Genomic DNA, 20,213 nt, shown 5'->3' with positions numbered 1-20,213 from the left:
ATAAACGTATTTCAGCCACGACTGAAGCACCGATGCATCCTGTACGGCTTAAACTATCAGCGGTCAAACTGCGATTTGGCCGGTGACCACATTCTGTTTTCTTCTGCACTGAACGTGTATACATTGCGAAAACACTGGTAAAGCTTTACCGTGAAGGCAAACGTCCGAGTTGACAACGACCCAGGTTCGCCAGGATGGATCTTTACCCGGAAAAGGCGCACGCCGCCTTCCCATGCTTCGAGAAGGCCGGCTGGAACATTCCCATTGCGCTCACCCTCCAAACACCCAAGGATCTCGTCGCTGTCTCCAATGCGCCAATGGACGGACAGCCAACAGTGTGAGTCCACGGCAATCAACTCGCACAACTGCGGATCTGCCGCCGGGGACCATTTCAATGCCGCTGCAGCGGGCGTTCAGCTGTCCTTACCCTATGCTGCAGCCTGAAAAACATGATAGTTCCGGCGGCTCCTTTGTACCAGCGTTACTGCTAACCCTACCCTTCAAGTGAATTTAATTGCTTGAAGAACCCGATATTACTTGTACAAAGAAACTGAATGCGTATAGCTAAGTAGCTAATAATGTTTATTTACTTTCTTTTTTTTTGGGGGGGGGGGGGGGGGAGTCCTTACAAAATGTCGGTTAATTCACGAAGAACTTGTCTTTGGAACGAATTTTCAGGATAGTACAAGACTCCAGATATGTTTCCGAGGTGGTGCAACCAAATTAATTACGGTTTTTTTTTTGTCGTCCGATACCTCAGCATGGTACGTTATTTAAACAAAAGTAAGTGGAAGAGCTAATTCTATGCGAGTGAGACGGCGTTTACCTTAAATTTCGTATTTTTAATATTGTTCGATGAGGATCTATCTGTTTCAACTTGTAAAGTGCAGTGTGCGCTCTAAGTAACAAAAGGTCACAGTTGAAACTTTTCTTCAATTATTTAATTATGAAGTCTGAGTTCTTGCCCAAGTAATGTCTGCCTCTTGAAGCAGTCCAGCGCAATGATTGAGCCATATGCCACAGAATATTAAAAACATTGTATTAAGGTATTTTGAAACATTCTCGCTATTAACAGACTTCCGACCCACTGATGGGATTACACTTATCTCTTCTTCTTGTCGAGCCGAGTGAATGCACTTTCAGAAAATGGTCGCGGATAGGGAGGCTTCTGAAACCAAGCCATTACTCTCAGTGCCAAATACTAGAGACGAAAGTGTACACAATGTCCTTTTTTTTCTGTAGTACCGGAAACATGAACTCGCACAAGTTCAAGGCTACGCCGGCCATGCCTACTGATATGCTTGCCTGGGCCGTTTTCCCGACCAGCCTGAAGTTGGCCGCAGTCATTCCAAACGTACGTATAAGGTTATATTTGAGCAGATTATAAAAATGGTGCGACGCGTTATTCCTGAGCTTGGCCACCTAAAGTCACAGCGAAAAAAAAGGAGCGAGGGCGTGATATCTAGGTGGGTGAATCTCTTCGTCGAGGATATGTGTATTTGTTCTTACCTGCGAATGACAATCCACGAGAAGTAGCTTGGCGTCTCGGTTCCTTTATAGTGAAAGAGCGCAATCATAAAAGTTGTGAATTTTCGCCAGTGCGCAAAATACTCACACTCTAACAGTGCAGCATGTTAACAAGTCTAAGCGGAATAGCGTATCTCATTGGCTCTGCTGGTCCGTTTTATAGCTTTAGCTTAGCTCATTCTGCAAGTGTCGTTATCATACTAGAATACTGGCGCGCCGACGATAACGTTTCTTGATATATTTAAATGAAACTTGATATAGTTCAGACGAACAGCGTGGTCATTTAGTTTAGACTGCTGTTGTAATTAACTTCCTCTGAGGCATGCTTCTTCTATCCACAAGAAATTGTTGGAAACCCTTCATTTTACGAACCTTGTGTATATTCGCGATATTCTTCACAATAGTTATTTATTTCGCGATGTCCTTTTCCTTCGCCAAGAAATTTTACATTCACCAAACGCCCATTATTTGTCCTGATTAGTCGCCTGCGACCTAATGGTTAATATACGGGCAATGTCGTACTGTGTGCGTTAGTTGCAAGCTAAATGCCTCACGAGTTATCTTAGAGAATACTAAAGTTACCTTTTTCAGCCCAGATTTCTGAACAACGTATGTTTGAGTTGAACCACTGCATGGGTATTTGGTTTCTGTGATGCATTCTGTATTGGTTTGATGCATGTTTCGTGTTTATATATCTTTACATGTACAGCCGCTTCTGAAAGCGCCGTACACGAGCATTCAGCCCTACATTTCTTAGTTTTTATTCACGCCTTCTTCGCCCTGGTTTGTACTGTAAGGAATTTCATGCTATTTAACACATACTGATCATCTTTGTCTGAAATTTATTCTTTAGCGTCTGATATGCCTACTTCTGTGTGCTCCATCCATACCATACTCAAAAGCACCCGCTGTCACTCCTAGCCGCCTAAATGCCTTTCATTTACTCTACTCTATCTTCCCATCTGCGTTCTTTTCGTGATGCTGTACTCGTTGGCGATTCTCATGTCATGTCCTTCTTATGGTACTGTATACACTCAGCAATCCTGTTCTTCTAGTGAACATTTACTGTCGATATAGTACTGTGTAGCCCCTCCAGCTTGTGTTTGGTATTGCTTACTGTGTGTGAACAATAATTCGGCTTTGTAGCTCTCCAGATCGCTTTGCTAACTCGAAGCTCGCCTCGGAAGGTGGTAGAATGGAACAAACGTAGCGACGCGCACCGGTTCAACAACGAACTGCTCTATTAGGACGTGTATGTGCATTGAGCTTTTCACTACTTATTAGGTTACTGGTAGTAACGTGTACATTTAGCGAACTTCAAAACTTGGGCATCGCACTATTGCTATGCTTCTTTAATAGACCGTGCGTATTTATTCATCGCCTTCCAGAAGGTAACCACGTACATGGAGACTGAGAAAGAGGACCTCAAGGCATCGGCCAAGACGGCCTTCGAGTTTCTCCACAAATATTTCCAGGCTGCAGACACAGAACACGTCCCAAAAATTGGTATGATCGAATATCTATGCACCATCAACCCGAAGTTGAGATTACGTTTGGTTAAATTTTGCACGGCTGTTGTTACGGAATGATGTTTGCGTCTAAAGTGTAAAGTACTCGGAAACGTGCAGTATACATTGCACATTGTTCACTGCACTGTCTAATTGCCCCATAAAGATATACTGATGATGCATTGGGGTGGGCTCGGGAAAGAGGCTCCGTCTCTAGTATCGGCGTTACCATCGTTATGATAAAACAACTAGGATATAACAGGGAAAAAACGGCAACTAAGAAGTGAGACACAGCCATAATATGAGGGACACTTCGCTGAATACGATCTAAAAGGCTTATTACATTCAAAGTGACTTGCTAATCTAAAAAATTAAGGCGTTTCACTTGCCAAAATAACTATATGATATAAGGCATGCCAGACTGGAGTGCTCCGGAAGAATTTTTACATTAACGTTCACCTAAACAGAAATACCAGGCTGTGTCTTGCTTGTTGTCCCTATCAAAATACCATCGCCTCTGCAAGGATCAACCTTACGACCAGAGGCTTAGTAGCACAACGCCATAATCATGAAGCTACCACGGAGGGTAAGTTTTGCCCTTATAGTTGCATAAATCTCCAGTAACTGAAGTGATCACTGTAAAAGAGAAAAAAAGAAACCTTGTTCAACTACTATTGCTTATTTCAAGCCTTTATTATCCTGCGCGCTTGTCTTGTTCAAATGAAACGATAACCGAGTCCTGAAATAATCGCATACGTTTTCTTTTAGCGTGTTCAGTGTACTTGTGCCATGTATGTTGTCGAACATTCATTGATTCGGGCTTTACCAATATCCATCTGAATTTTATTGCGACAGCAATTATATGTACATTCAAATCAGATTTCTGCCGTCGCCGTGAGGTTCCGTATGACGTCAAACGGCGATGAATGCGTCGCCGCGTGCCGTATGCTGTATGTGCGAATGAAAGCGCTCGAGGGATGCGCGCTTTCACAGGGAGCGAGCACACGACGAAGAGCAAAACGCGCATTCTGCGCCGTGCTCCCTGAAGTGCTGCAGAATTAAGCGTCTCTTTCCTCCTTTACAATCACCGTATATAGAGAATCCACGACTTCTTCCGTCACGCGAAAGGGCCGTGGGGGGGAGAGGGAGGGGGGGAGGCGACGTTTAGCTGCGGCACCAAATGTGTATTCTTATAAAAAAAAAAGTTGTCGCAGTTTCACCCGAAAGGCGAAGAACCGACTGCGATAGCAAATTAGTAGAGAGCTATACGAAGTAAGGATACTAGTTTTATCAGCTGCATAAATTTGGACATGCAGCAGCACCAGCAACGCGCAGAACTGTTGTCGACGCCGCCGGCGTTTTGCCCGCGTTCGCACCTAACGCGCGCGGCGTTTTTATATAAATACGTGTTTGGTGCCACAGATAAACGTCGCCTCCCCTCCCTCCCTCCCGTCGCTTAAAGCCTGATGATAAGTGGTTCTTGAGGGAAAGGGAAAGGTTGGCGCTATCTTCTGCAGCTCTTGAGGGAGCACGGCTCAGCGCCAATTTCGCGTGACGGAAAAAGTTGCGTTTGCTCTCTATATATGGAAAGGAGGAAATAGATGCTTAATTCTGCGTCTTCAGGGAGCACGGCGCAGAACGCGCGTTTCCTCTCCGACGTGCGTTCGCTCCCCGTGAAAGCGCGCGTCCCTCGCGCCCTTTCACTCGCACATACGGCGTTCGGAGCGCGGCGATGGGCACATACAGCGTTCGGCGCGCGGCGACGGTTATCCCTTCTTTCGCTCCCACTTACCCCTCCCCGTTGGCGCTGAGCCGTGCTCCCTCAAGGGCTGCAGAAGATAGCGCCAACCTTTCCCTTTCCCTCAAGAACCACTTATCATTATCATCGACGATTTCGTCGCCGTTGACGTCATACGGAACCTCACGGCGACGCCGACGGCAGAAATCTGCTTTGGAGTGTCCATATAATTGCTATCGCATTAAAACGTTGCGAGGCAAGAAGGTGTTAAAGGCGTCCGACGCTGCTTGACGAGTGTCCTATTGTGATCTCGTCGAACACCTCTGAGCCGCCCCCACAGGCACCGGCAGCAGTCACAAACGCCCGCGCGCGTTCGGAGCGAACGCGGGCAAAACGCCGACGGTGTCGACAAGAGTTCTGCTCGTTGCTGGTGCTGCTGCATGTCCAAGTTTATACAGGTGATTAAACTACCACGGCCTCTACATAAATAAAAAAAACATTTTTAGGGGCGAAGCACCTTATGGACGAGCCTTGTCCCTCGTTGTCCGTAGCTCTGGTTTGCATGGAGACCACTAGGGGCGATGGGGTGTACAAGAGCGTTACAAGGGCGTTCGTTCTCAACGCGCGCTCTCTTTCTCTCTCGTCGGTAGCTAGTGGCGCTGCGGTGCACAAGGGTATTCGTTCCCGATGCGCGCTCTCTCTCTCGTTCCCGATGCGCGCTCTCTTTCTCTCTCGTGCGTAGCTAGGGGCGCTGCGGTGAACAAGGGCGTAGGGTGCCTCGATGCCCAGCGCCGCCGTCCAGGGTGGGGACAACCCCGCTGGCGCCGCCATATTGTGTCACACGAGCTGAGACTCAGCTACGCTTGCGTTCATAAAGTGTTACTCGCGGCGCGCTTCCAAGTGCTTTGCCTTGATGAGGATTTTTTTATCGGTGTCCCATCTGCATATCTTTATAACCAATAGCCGTTAACTCGTCGAAGGTCGAAGACGTAAATGTATGCCGCCGGGAACATGCCCCAAGTTGCCTAATTCAATCACATTTAATATGCCGTGTGTATGTTTAAAATACGCACTATTTTTTTTTGCGCTTCGACGCTTGGTATATAAGGTTTGCGACCCCCTGTGTGTGGAAGTTTTTCTTTTTCGCTGTTGTATTTTGGTTTACACGTCACGCCTCCTTTACCGTAGCCAGCCACTCGCACACGGCGGTTAGTTTCCCTTGCGTTGCGCGTGCTCTTCGCGTTCGTTGCAATTATTTGACGATATCTACGCGCAATTTTTGCTTTTTTTGCCCACAAAACTGTGTGCTGACAGGATTAAGCTGGTGTAAAAATAACTGCGATGTGAAAATAAGGTTTAGTTAGTGCTGTATAGAAAAATGTAACGTAACTTGTCTGTGTCAATCTTGCGTAGTACACACAAGAAACCAAACGATGCACAAAATACATTTACTTATAATGTCTAGTACAATCAATCATGAAAGAGATATGTACACGAAAAATTATATGTACTGTGTGGCGCCTGAAGGTTATGTTGAAAGACGAGATAAAAAAATTAATTCGCAAGGTAGGCTCGACACAGAATTCGGGATAGAGAGTTTTTTTTTTATTTATTCATTACATGGGGGGGGGGGGGGGTTAGCGAAATAAAAACGCTACGCACATTTGTGGGGTGTACCCAGGACCGTTGCATGCGAGATTGTTTAACGCCGGATCCCAAAGATAGAAAAGTGGTCTGTTCAGGCGTGGAGGGTAGCATCCGGACCTTGTTGTCTGATCTATAATCTCATGTTCTATTCTTGCTTGCTAGCTTAATTTTCCAAACAATTCTTTCAGACATGGTGTTCGCTCAGGCATCAGAGGAACAGGAGAGCCTTGGATTTATTGTACTGGACGAAAGAACTTCGGCCGATAAAATATGCAGAACAATTGCGAACCAGGTGAGCAGAGTACGCATACCAGGTGTCATGATAGGGGACTTGGTACTTATTTGATTAAGAACTTGAGAGGAGCTCCGGTAGCACAGCACATAAAGATAAACAGTAGGCTCCAAATCCCTCCAAGGTAAATGGGTTACAGTGCATAATAATTATACAGTTGGGACGCACATTTCAAAATGTACTGCGGATGCGTTCCTACATCACAGTCGACTCATGATCATAAAGCCCACTTTGCTGCCACCGGCTTAAATAAAGGAATACTATGCTTCGTATAGGATATTTGTATCATGCATGTATTAATAAGTACATTCGTGCATTGCGTAAACGTTCATGCAGTACACTTCAAAGGCGCCGTACGTACTTGCAGTCCAAGATGAAACAAGCTACTCGACGACTCGTCAGGCAATTTTATGTATTCATGTTTAATATCGCAGTTCTATCATTCAAATTTCACAGAAGCATTACAAACGGTTCTTCTGCGGCATTACAGCTACACTTGCTACACTATCAACACATCCTCATCTCCGTTATTAGCTGTGTTTTGAGCGTGTACAAATTATAGAGCTTATATTTTGCAGATACTGCAGCTAGTGTCTGCAGCAAGCTTCCTGGTGACATAACTTCGTCATCATTCATTCAATTTTTCTGATTAATTGGGGCAGTATTTCTTTCTGGTTTCTTGAATTTATATAAATTACTGAGAATAATGTCTTTCGCATGCGCATACTAAAGAAACGGTGCGAAGTACATGTATTCTTTGCGACTCCTGAGTGTTTTCTTTAATGATATACACTACTTTTAGTGCCCTTTTTCTCTGTGTTTGCTTATATTGTCACGTACGAGTTTGTACCGCTGTGGACAAAATGACGTTGGTTGGGGAAGAAGAGGCTGAAGTGTCTCGGAGCTCGGTAGATGGTGTCACCCTGGCCACAGAGCTACAACCCTCTAACGGTATATATTGTAAATACATATATTTTCTCCCCGTAACATTTTGGTGGAGGTGCGGGGTAATCTGTCCACAAGCCGGCCCTGGATCTTCGCAGCGGGCGTCACATCGCTTCCGCTGTTATGGCTACTGACGCTGCCTCCTACGCTGACGCTGACTCCTCCGCTCAGACACCGGCGGAAGTGGTACTAACCCAGCTACGTCACCAGGGAATCTTCACTGGCACTGGCAAGGTCGACGTCGAAGACTGGCTGACGTCGTATGAGCGCGTCGGTAAGCACAACAAGTGGAATGCCACACATTTGCTGGCCAACGTGATCTTTTACTTGGGAGAAACCGCGAAAGTATGGTTCGAGACGCATGAAACCGAAATTACAAGCTGGTACTCCTGCAAGGAAAACCTACGCGATCTTTTCGAAAGACCTGTGGGACGTCAAATGGAGGCCAAGCAAGAGCTAGCGTCTCGTGTCCAGACACCAACCGAATCGTACGTGGCGTACATTCAAGACGTTCTGGCTCTCTGCCGTAAAGCGGACGCGGACATGCTGGAGGCCGATAGGGTTGGACACATCTTGAAGGGCATCACGGACTGTGCGTTCAACCTCCTGCTTTGCAGGAACTGCTCAACGGTTGAATCCATCATAAAGGAATGCCGGAATTTTGAGCAAGCGAAGAGCAAACGCATCGTACAACGCTTCGACCGACTTCCCAATACGGCTGCCACTTCCTCCTGCAACGACCCTCCGGCATCACATCCGCCTGCCACGCCAAGCTTGACACAGGTCATCCGCCGCGAACTTGAGGCTATGGCTCCAAGTTTTTACTGTCCCCATACGCACGACAACATGACCATCTCGCTCATTCAAGCTGTTGTCCGCCAACAAATTGCAAACATGGATATCCAGTCTGCCGTCCGCCCATGTCCCACCCCTACCGCTCCTGTCATTGCCTCTGCTGCACCTCGCCAATCGTTCCCGTATCGATATCGGAACCCCTCTGAGTGGCGAACACCGGATGACAGGCCAATTTGCTTTGCTTGCTCCCGGCGCGGTCACATCTCCCGCCACTGCCGTAGTAGCCGCTGGTACTCCTCGCCTCGACCATACGCTGATCGCCGCTTCGACCGAGACCCTTTCTCTGTCGCTCCTTTCTGAACAATACCATGCCGGCCTTCCCTCTCGGGGAAACACCACTAGCCGCTCGCCCTCGCCGCAACGCCGTCAATCCCGCTCACCTACACCTCGCCGTCCCTCGTCCCTGTACTACGCGGGCCGCTTCTCGGGAAACTAAGCAATGCAGCTCCCGGAGGTGAGGCTGCGTTGACGACTCGGACTGCAAAACCTCTGCTGACCCCTGCTGCTCGACCGAACCTTGTTGAAATTTTTGTTGATGATGTACCCCTTCAAGCCCTCATCGATACTGGCACTCAGGTGTCGGTTATGCGATCAGATCTTCGTAGCCGTCTCCGTAAAGTCCTGACACCTGCCGAGCCGCCTGCCGTCCGAGTGGCTAATGGCAGTACAACACGCGTGATGGGAATGTGCGCCGCCCGTGTTACCATTGCCGGTCGTCCAGTGTTAGTCCTGTTCACTGTACTGCCGAGTGTCCCCACGAAGTGATTCTTGGAATCGACTTCCTGACTGCTCATTCAGCACTTATTGACTCTGCAACCGGTACCCTTCGCCTTGAACTGACCCAATACTTTGCCGACCCGACCGAAGACCACAAGTCCCGACTTCGTTCTGCTGAATTTGTTCGCCTGCAACCTGATGCTGCGACCTACGTCCTCATGTCGCCTTCTCCTCCACTTCGTGATGGTCCTTACGTGGTATCCCCACTTTGCGACGTTCTCCTGGCACGCCAAATAGCACTACCAAGCTCAATTGTTACTCTTGTTAACAATCGAGCGTGGCTTCCCCTTCTGAACTTTGGTTAGTGTCTGCAAGTGCTTCCTGAGGGTGTATCTCTCGCTTTGCTGTCCCCTTTGGAAGAGTGTGGAGTAGGTGCTCTTACGCCCGAACCACGATTCGACACTGCTGCAGCTTCCGACCGTCTTACTTCAAGCAACGACAAGTTTACGCCCATGATAGCTACTGACCTACGGCCTGCTTACGCCGACGCCCTTCGTCGTAATCTGATGTCCTATGAAGACATCTTTGATTTTGGAAATCGCCCGCTAGGTCGCACCCGTGTCGTCACCCATCCCATCCCATCCTCACTGGTGACGCTCCTCCTATACATCGGAGGCCCTACCGTTTGTCAGCGGCTGAACGCCAGGTAATCCAAACGGAGGTGGACAAAATGCTCTCCAAAGATATTATCGAGCCTTCCTGCAGTCCATGGGCGTCACCTGTCGTTTTGGTTAAAAAGACGGACAATACCTGGAGATTTTGTATCGATTACCGTCACCTGAATAAGATTACGAAAAAGGACGTGTATCCGCTTCTGCGTATTAATGACGCGCTGGACTGCTTACACGGTGCCAGTTATTTTTCATCGATTGATTTGCGCTCCGGCTACTGGCAAATCGTAGTGGATGAACTAGATCGCGAAAAGACCGCCTTCGTCACCCCAGATGGTCTCTACCAATCTAAAGTGATGCCTTTCGGACTGTGTAATGCCCCTGCTACCTTCGAGCGCATGATTGACTCTCTTCTGCGCGGTTTCAAATGGACCACATGACTCTGCTACCTTGAGGACGTCATAGTTTTTTCACCGACGTTTGAGAGCCACCTTCACCGACTCTCAGCTATTCTTGATGTTTTTCGACGTGCCGGCCTACAACTCAATTTTGCAAAATGCCATTTCGGCCGCCGCCAAATACGAGTACTTGGTCACTTGGTTGACGTGTCTGGCGTCCAGCCTGATCCTGACAAAGTTCGTGCCGTTGGGGAGTTTCCCCTTCCGCGTTCTCCTACCGATGTCCGCAGTTTTCTAGGGCTGTGTTCCTATTTTCGGCGATTTATCCAGAACGTTGCCGAAATCGCTCGTCCTTTCACAGACCTTCTGAAAAAGGACACCACTTTTCGTGGCGGACCCGACCAGGCTGAAGCATTTTCAACGCTTATCAGTCGCCTTACCTATCCACCCGTGTTGGGTCATTTTGATCCGCATGCCTACACCGAAGTTCGCACTGATGCAAGCGGCCATGGCATTGGCGCTATCTTGTCCCAACGACAGCGGGACACCAATCGCGTGATCGCGTATGCTAGCCGTCTTCTTTCTGCACCAGAGTGAAACTACTCGATAACAGAACGTGAATGCTTGGCCCTTGTTTGGTCCATCGCTATGTTCCGCCTTACGTGTTCGGTCGACATTTCACCGTCGTGACAGATCATCATGCCTTATGTTGGCTATCCTCACTCAGAGACCCGACAGGCCGTCTTGGCCGCTGGTCTTTACGCCTGCAAGAGTACACGTTTTCCGTGTCCTACAAATCTGGGCGGTTACATAAGGACGCCGACTTCTATAGTTGTATATTTGCTACCCAATGTGTAATTTCTCACTGGTACTATGCATGTGCGCACTTATTCAACTTTGGTGACGCTTTTTTTTTTGCGCAACATCAGGATGTAGGAACGTATACGCACCGCATTTTGAATTGTGGCGTTCAAACTATACAATTTGATCCCATTTGTTTTGAAATTTTGATGGTATTCTGTTCTCTTCTAGTCACGTTTAGATTAACAAAGAGAAAGTTTTCGCATTAACAATCTGGAGAATAAGGTTCATTGGCTTCCTCCACCGAATCTTGCTCCGTGCATATAAATGCACCTTCCTACCAAGCATTCTCTTTTTCGAGTCTGGGACGACTCGTTGGCAATCCAAACATAATTATGAAAGCTCTACAAGGCTTTCTTTGCTTGTAATGCTTCTCCTTGTAGTTCATTTTCCTTTTTGTGTCTTACAATTCCATTGTAGGTCTACCAGCGTGCTTTTAAACGATCAATAGAAGGTTTCGTCAGTTGGCATAGGCCACAAAGTTAGGTTGCTTTTTGTTTTTAAAAATTTTCATGGGAACCGTCTAGGCTTTCGAGCTTTCCCTAAAAAACACTTCTCACATGCCCAACATCCTTCTCGACTTTTTCTTGCGTTGTAGATGATATGAAATTGTTCTCTTAAAGAATCATTGTCGACGTTAGAAGTGGTCTTTATCACATTTTGTTGCATTACTTTGCTGTAAAAGTTTTCAGGAATCGAAGACGCCTGTTTCAAAACGCAGGGAACCTTCTGCTTCGCAAATATAATTTTCCGCCGGTCGCCGTTGTTCGGCAGCAGAGCCCATACTCTCAAGTAAATTACATTCTCCTGGGTATATTGGACGTCGAAACATCGTTTTTGCACCTTTACTATAAAATTTAGAAAATGTGCGCGTTCGCTAGCAGACCGCGCTTAGAATACCATTTAGATTATTTTAGGTTGCTAAAATGGTGTTCCATGTGACACATACACCTTGGGCGTATGTTCCACACCTTGGGTGTATGTTCCACACCTTGTTAGACCTTGGATGTATACACCCTGAGTCAGTTGAACATTTCGAACCAGTAAAAATGCACAAGTGTCTGTCTCAGAGCGGTTTGCGTGAAGTCACCGTTCGAGCACCTAATATGGCCCCCGTAGGCTATATATGTCTACGTGCTACTTCATCTACATGGCGTCCACGGTGGTGAAGTGGAAAGTCATAACTTTTTTATTTTACTCCCTAGCCTTCCTTTCTCTTTTTACCACTGGCATTGTTTAAGTTGTTTCATCCTGGTGATGTGCACACATCAGCTACCAATCGTCAGCGAGTCATAGCGCGTCAGCCAGTCATAGTTCTTCTGGCACATGTTCTTTTTGGTGTAGCATCTGGACTGGCCGATTACTAGGCACAGTGTGTCTTGCGATGGCTCATGCTGTATCAGTTGGAAAAAACATTTGCTGATGCATGCGCAGCAATCTTTTACCGATAAGAACACAGCATTTATTGTATAGGTGGCGCGCCCCAGCCGTGAAGGGGAAACACCAACTACTTTGTCCTCTTCTCTTCTTCCTGCCTTTCACGTCTTATTGCTAGCTTCACCTAAATTGTTTCACCTTGGTGCTGATTTATAAACTCCTGCACTGAAAAGCGCGGCTTCTACCTATCGGAGCAGGTAGAGGCGCTACTGCCATGCACTGTTACATTGCTGTATTATTCCCTGTGAACATGTAAGTGGAGTGGTTGAGAGGTAACACTTCCCACTGGTAATCTGTAGGGGCACAGTTAAAATCAAAACTGCGCAGCTTATGCTTTCATCACATTTTTATGAATGTTTCGTAACACACTTCGGGGTTACTTCGACAGGCATGCCGGAAAGACTAGGGTAAGGATAGAGAGAAAAATATCTATGTAAACGCAAGACCTAGTGTCCATTTCCCCAAAACACACAGTGTGGGAACGTGTGCAATTAAAAAAAATACCCTTTCAAATGGGTGCATTACTTCATCTAAACAGCCATTTATATTGATTAAAGGAAGTGAGTTAGAGACAAGAGACAATCCCCTAAGAGTTCATTTTCTTTATTGTGCAGTTTTCAAAACTATGCTTAATTAACAAAAAAAAAACAGTATCCTAACATTGTGTGCGTGCGTATTCAGTGCCCGTGTGATTCAATATTCCAGCGCTCTGTCTGGCCTTCAGGAGAATCTGCTTATATAGCCTATCGGAATAGGCAGTTCAATGTTACTAATCACCTTATAGCCGCGCATACTGATCCTTCAAATATGCTGGTATACCTTCCACAAAATTACGAAATTCAAAGAACAGTACTTCAATTACCACTGTAGCAAACATCCGCCTTCAATTAAGCGCACAAATATTTACCTTCCGAAAGGCTTTATCTGCCTTCGCTAAGGATTGCAGCGTCTGCTCGGTCTATTTCGCGCCAAATATATGGTCTGATCTAGGAGACAGTGCTAAGTACAATGTGTGAATCCCGGAATGGGGTTTTCAACAAAAGCAAGGATCAAGTAAGCCCTGTTGAGACCGCATGACAGAGCTTTCAGCTGAAATGTCCAGGAAATTTTCATCCTTGTGTGAGCTTTCACATCCTGGCTGTCATTACCTGCTTGTTCTTGGGAATACAGCAGACGGCTTGCAGTTCGATATTAAGGACAGTACTACTTGGGACGGGTGAGCTGTTGAAAGCTTATTCGCCGGAAAAGGCACGTTTGGGAGCGACGAGTTCGATTGTAGGGTCTCTCTCGATTGGAAGGAGTATGCGATGTTTTTTTTTTAACTTTTTTTTGTAGTGTATTTCCCGGTCTTAGGCCGTTTTTGAAAGGGCGAGCAGTACCGAACAGTAGTGTTCTGAAGCGACGATCTTCTATACTTGCACTAGCCATTATGGAGACTTCATAATCCATGCAATTTTTTGCGAGTGTCCCTGTGGAACCACTGTGAGCACCTTGCCTTCTTGTCATAAAATGCAAGTATTGTTGTATGTTGAGAAAAAACAGTGCATCTTACCCTATGCAGCGGTTGCAGATAAAGTTGCTCATTAAACTCCGGGTTTTTCCGATCATCACAGTGGACCTACAGACTCATGCGCCAGCCGATAACTCCCACATGGCTTGCCTCAGCTGGTGTTACCTACCTCTGCCGGCTGGCTGGAACCGAGGAAAGCAAGCTGGTGAGTGGTGCTTGTTGCGTATTCTCAATGGCAACTCTGAGTAGTGTGCACGCAACCGGCAGAATTGAACGATTAGGAAAGCGAGGTCTATTATGTTTATGCCTAAACTCATGCCTTGTACAAGCTCAGTGTTTTCTTCAAGAAGGCGTTTGGCGGTTGCTCCAATTTAATACGAATAAACTAAATTCTGGAGTTTTACATACCCATACCACGATCTCATTACGAGAAACGCCGTAATGGAGGACTCCGCCCTAATTTTGACCCTCTAGTTACCGTGCACTCAATGCGCGGCACACGGGGGTTATTGTATTTCTGCTTCATCGAAACACGGCCGCCGCGGCCGGGATTTGATCCCACGACCTCGTGCTTGTAATTTACTACGATGTTTGCGTGAATTATTTACAAGTTACATCGAGAGGAAAGCAGAAGCGTGTGTCGTCTCAGCCAACACTATTGAGAAATGCCGACGTTGAAGAAACGGTGCGGCAGCACCACCTACGGAAGCTTTAGCTCTGGACCAACTCAAATTTCGTTTTCAAATAGGCGTGCAGCATGTATATACTTTTATTAGTCAACAGGTAAATGGATTGGAATAATGAAATTTGTTGCATTTCAGAGAAAAAGCTAAATTATCGCACCTACAAAAGCAAAAGTTTCAATAATGGCGGCACAAAAATTACACAAAATTCGTAATTTAAGAAAATAGGAGCACAATGTTGATAAAAGCCCAATTCCGCGATAAGAAAAAAAAAGCAGAATTCTGTAAAGTCTAGCTGAGAGCATCTTGAACAGACAAGTGCAATTTCTAAATTTACAGTTCACTAGCATAGCATCAACGTTTTTGAGCGTGTTACAGAAGGCCTATTCACGAAATACTGGTATATATCAAAGCAGTGTCTAACACAAGGATTTTGCTCACTTGAGATGTGTAAGATGCAATTTGTAGAAATGTGATACAATTTTTATTGACGAGTTAGAATTGTAAACTTGATCCTTGAGTTTGTAAAGTTATGCAATTTTAAAGAAGTTAGAAGATTATTGCAGAAATGAAAGATGTTCTTGATGTGGTTTCTAGATTACAACGTCCCCTTTGAAATTCAACAACCCTCTACAAGATCTGCGCTGTCGTTGCGAAAAAATGGGATTTCTCCTTTTCCGTGTATTTAGAGAGGACCTATCGAGCTAAAGCTTCCTCTTTTAGGCTAACTGCAACAAAAATGCGTAAGAATTAAAAGAAAACGCTTGCATTATCGCTGGCCGTAAGTGACGCATGACCTTGAATGTTCGACTCCTCGTCATGACCTCCGAGCGCGCTGAGGAACAGTGGGGTCGACATGGAACATCAATCACACCAGGTGCCCACGTCGTCTGCTTAGGTGTTCTTTAGAGGTTGCTGATAGGAAAATTACACATTTACCAGCCCTGACGCTTTGCAACGGTTACTTTGATGGCTTATACTACTTATTTTTAAACAATTAGCCCACACTGAAATATCGCTGCAGTTGGCCTTTAAGCACTGCGCGCGGCTGTTCCATTGCTTTTCTGCGATCAGTTAGTGTAGCTGAAACTAGATGGCGTCATTTGTTTGCTTTGTGCAGGCTTCTATAAGTGGCCTTCATAGAGTTAATGTAACCAACGCTAGAGGAAGGACTTCACATGGCGCTTACGCATTGAAATCGGTAACCGCAAGGGTACGACCATGTTGCTACTCCCTTCAGGCGCGCCGGCACAGGCGACGAGGTATAATTCAGACGAGAAGCCCTGCCAACACAATCGAAAGTTTCCCTCAATGTGGTGGCGTGATCTACTTGAGGTGCCTGCAAACGCATCCTTTCATGGGCTGCTTATTTACATTGAATTGTGAGTAAAGGCAACTAGGCAACCAGTAGGTAAGCTCTCCCAAGTAACAGATACATAATACAAAAACGAAAAAGCATGGAAATGTCCCACTCAAGAGATCAAATAGAATTCGTTGAACTCTCAAGACTAATCGCCAAGAAGAAAGCAAGGGATATTCGAAAGTATGAGGGAAAGATTGAGGAAGCAGTAAAAAATGGCCGCAGCATGAAATCAGTGAGAAAACTTGGCATAAGACAAGGCAAGATGTATGCACTCAATAAAGATTAGCCGGCTAATAACACCAGCAATTTCGATGATATAGTAAAAGCAGCACAAGAATTCATTACTGACCTGTACAGTTCCCCATATCAGTCAGGCTACCTTTATTCGAAGTAGTGATGACAGGATACAGAGGCTCCTTCTATAACTAGCGATGAAGTTAGAAGGGCCTTACAAAACATGATCCGGGGAAAATCTGATGGAAAAGATGGAATAACAGTCGATTTAATAAAATACGGAGGAGATATCATGCTTCAAGTGCTTGCGGCACTTCAATACCTCGTTTTCTTCAAGTCTGGAAAAATTCCAACATTATACTAATCCATAAGAAGGGAGGCATTGAAGGATTTTAAGAATTATAGGCCCTTTAGCTTGCTTTCAGTATTGTAAAAAACATTCGCCAAGATAATTTCCAATAGAATCAGGGCAACACTTATTTCAGCCAACCAAGAAAACAGGCTGGCTTCCGGGAATAATATTCTACGATGAGTCGCATCCATGTCATCAATCAGGTAATCCAGAAATCTGCGGAGTACAATCAACCTCTCTATATGGCTTTCATAGAATATGAAAAGTCATTGGATCCAGTAGAGATAACCAGCAGTCAGAGGCATTGCGTAATCGAGGAGTACATGAGGCTTACGTGAATATCTTGGCAAATTTCTTTGTAGACCTTGGTTCTCCACAAGAAACGTAGAAAGTTACCTATGAAGACAGAGAACCGGCAAGGACACACAATCTCTCCAATACAATTCACTACATGCTTAGAAGAAGTATTGAAGCCACTAGACTGGGAGTGTTAAGGAGTGAGAATCAACAGCAAATATCTCAGAAACCTTCTATTTGCGGATGATATTGTCCTGTTCAGCAACACTGGGGACGAACTACAACAAATGATCCAGGACGTTAACCCAGAAAGTGTAAGAGTGCGGTTGAAGGTTGATATGCAGAATACAAAGACAATGTTTAACAGTCTGGCAAGAGAACAAGGACTCATGAGAAGTTACAGAAGAACAAAAATTTGTTATAGTTGATGCGGCAGGCATTGCGAAATCTTGACTGGGAGCTTACCACTGTCGTTGAAAAGAAGAGTGTGCAATCATTGCATTCTACCGGTGCTAACATATGGGGCAGAAACTCGGAGGTTAACAAAGCTCGAGAACAATTTAAGGACCACACAAATAGAGATGGAACAAAAAGTTTTAGGCGTAACGGTAAAAAACAGGGAGAGAGTGGTGGGGGTCGAGAACAAGTTAAGGACCACAGAAATAGCGATGAAACAACGTGTTAGGCGCGAAGTTAAGACACAGGAAGAGAGCGGTGTGGATCAGAAATCAAACAGGCATAGCGAATATTCTATTTGAAATTAAGATAAAGAAAATGAGCAGGGCCGGGCATGTAATGCGTAAGGTAGATAAGTGATGGACCATTAGAGTTACAGAATGGGTGCCAAGAGAAGGGAAGCGCAATCGAGGATGGCAGAAAACTAGACGGGGCGATGAAATGAGAAAATTTCCAGGTGGGAATTGGAATCAGCAAGCGCAAGGCAGGGGTAATTGGAGATCGCAGGGAGAGGCTTTCGTCCTGCAGTGGACATAATAATAAGCTGATGCTGCTGCTGATGATGATGAAATTTACATCAAGATTTCACAAACAGCCATGTGGTCTTTCAGAAACTATACAGAATTAAATTTACGCATTGTCTATATGTACTTCCTATGTGTAAATTCTTTTTTATTGCATCATATTTTGAATATCTAAGGCGTTGCGCTGCTGAGCACGAGGACGGGAGAACACGATGAGCATGTGGTATCCAGAAACTTCTCACTTTAGGCTATCTTGTACTTCATAGTACAAGTTTCATCGATATATGGTGCAGTTATAAAACTGCAGCGTCGTAAACACGAATAAATTTTCTGCCATTAAGTACTCTTCGTGCCCCCGTCCTCGAAGCCGTATATCCTTGATGTAGCGTAGGACAGGTTCTGAAACTTCACATCTTTCTTTGTTTGCCACGGAATCAACGTTGAGCGGGCCAGCCCCGCAAGTACCTTATAGGCCAAGTTTAGAAGGATGAGCTTCAATATTCACCAGAGGAATTTAATACCGCATTAATTAATACCGCAATATAAATACCGCATTATTGCAGAAATATGAAGACACGAACACCTCGACATGCACTCTTGGGAGCTACGCTTTGTTAGCTGTAGAATAAACTAACCTGCCAAGGACAGTAGTTTCAGTGTCTCTATTCAACTGGCTCTACGTAAGGCTAGCAGGCGCCATAGCACAAGCACTACTATGTGGTATGCCAGCTTTAACGTTACAAATAATTGAATAGCTGCACATTTTGTAAATATTCCATTCATATGCAGTTCAGACAGTCGCCGCCCATTTTCCGGGGCGTATAACACCCGCGGCTCTGTTCGCGGTCATATACTGTGGTGCCGAAGCCAGCTTTCCAAACACAAACCACATCCGGTGCACCCACGTGATCTAATATACATGTGCACATGCAGCGGTGATGCGAAAGGCCCATAATACTTTTCCACAAATCAACTGCTCTAATGACTGTCAAAGCTCGAGAAATAAGCAAGAAAGGAAAGTGTTCACAGCCTCCCAATTTTGACACCATAAGGCGCCGAAAATACCGAGTGGATGTTGCACCGCGTTTTGAAAGTACCTCCATCAGGTGCGCTAGAGGAATTTTAGGTGCACAGATTACTACACGTGTGCTTTTGGCACTTAAAGCGTGTTTACCAGTGGAAGAAACAACAACCTTCGCACAAAAGAGCGCTGAGCTAACCGAGACTGCTGGGCACCATTACATTGAGTGCCCAAGAAGCACAGCCATGGCCGTATAGCGCAGGTCAAACCTCCAATTTTTTTCCTTGGGGCAATGTCCAAAAATCTTTCAACAGCGGCGCATGATGATACAAATCGTGCATCTAAACCAAAATGCCTGTAAAGGATGGATGAGCAACATGAGAAAAAGGTGAGAGCAGGAGCCAATGTTTCGTCAAGTGAGCTTGACTTTTTTCAAGGCGACATACGCTCGTCTTGAATTTCATTCTCCCGCATTCTCCGTGTTTTCCTCGGCAAGGTCGGAGCTGCACAGTGCACCACCTTGCTTGCACTGGGCATTCAAGCTCCATTTTGTATGTATCCGCTTTAGAAATACGTGCACACACTGTTTCACAAGGCTAAATTCTTCAGAATCATTTTAACTTTTGTATTTATTCCTCTATTTGAAAACAGCCAGCTGCGTTCAAGGAACATCTAAAAGAATGTATGAAGGACAACCCGACGCCTGGCACAAGGGTGAGCTTCCTGTTGACTGTATACACGGATGCCTGCCGCAGTTGCTAGGCCAGGCTCAGTGATTCTTCGTTTCGGCCCTAAAGGCGATAGAGAGGTCCATGCCTATGCTTGTTGGCGAGTATTCCCCAGGTTTTGAAGTATTCGATAAGTAGTTGTACGGTGGACCTCGGCTAAGTATGATGGCCGCAAAACAATACCGTTCTCAGAAGGAATGGTTAGGCGATGTTGGGCGACTGATTAAGTATTGAGGCTAGCTAAAGAAAACAAATGGAGTCAAGGTGTAAACGGAACCAGTGCTAACTTGCATATCGGGAAATAAACTCGTAGTCTGTTACAGGTTTGATCGGAGGCTGTAGCAATACACATGTCAAGAAAATGCGCTGCCCTGGACGTTAAGCCCGAGATGAAAAGCTTTATTTCACACTGAGACTATTTTATGGCGAAGGTATTCTGTGCGAACGGG

The 20,213-nt window shown here is 45.7% G+C and overlaps 1 protein-coding gene across 1 annotated transcript in view; it reads left to right on the top strand.

Moving 5' to 3' along the window:
* LOC125943512 (uncharacterized) overlaps positions 1 to 20,213 on the top strand; it is a 69,406-nt gene that overhangs the window by 14,186 nt on the left and 35,007 nt on the right. The window contains exons 2-7 of the mRNA XM_049662861.1: positions 185 to 337; positions 1,243 to 1,354; positions 2,916 to 3,033; positions 6,609 to 6,712; positions 14,210 to 14,311; positions 19,688 to 19,750. Of these exons, the coding sequence (XP_049518818.1) occupies positions 185 to 337; positions 1,243 to 1,354; positions 2,916 to 3,033; positions 6,609 to 6,712; positions 14,210 to 14,311; positions 19,688 to 19,750 (652 nt within the window). The remainder of the gene's footprint in view (positions 1 to 184; positions 338 to 1,242; positions 1,355 to 2,915; positions 3,034 to 6,608; positions 6,713 to 14,209; positions 14,312 to 19,687; positions 19,751 to 20,213) is intronic.

The sequence above is a fragment of the Dermacentor silvarum genome, chromosome 2 (assembly GCF_013339745.2).
Source record: "Dermacentor silvarum isolate Dsil-2018 chromosome 2, BIME_Dsil_1.4, whole genome shotgun sequence".
NCBI classification, from domain to species: Eukaryota; Metazoa; Arthropoda; class Arachnida; order Ixodida; family Ixodidae; genus Dermacentor; species Dermacentor silvarum.
This window is presented reverse-complemented; position numbering and strand designations above follow the sequence as displayed.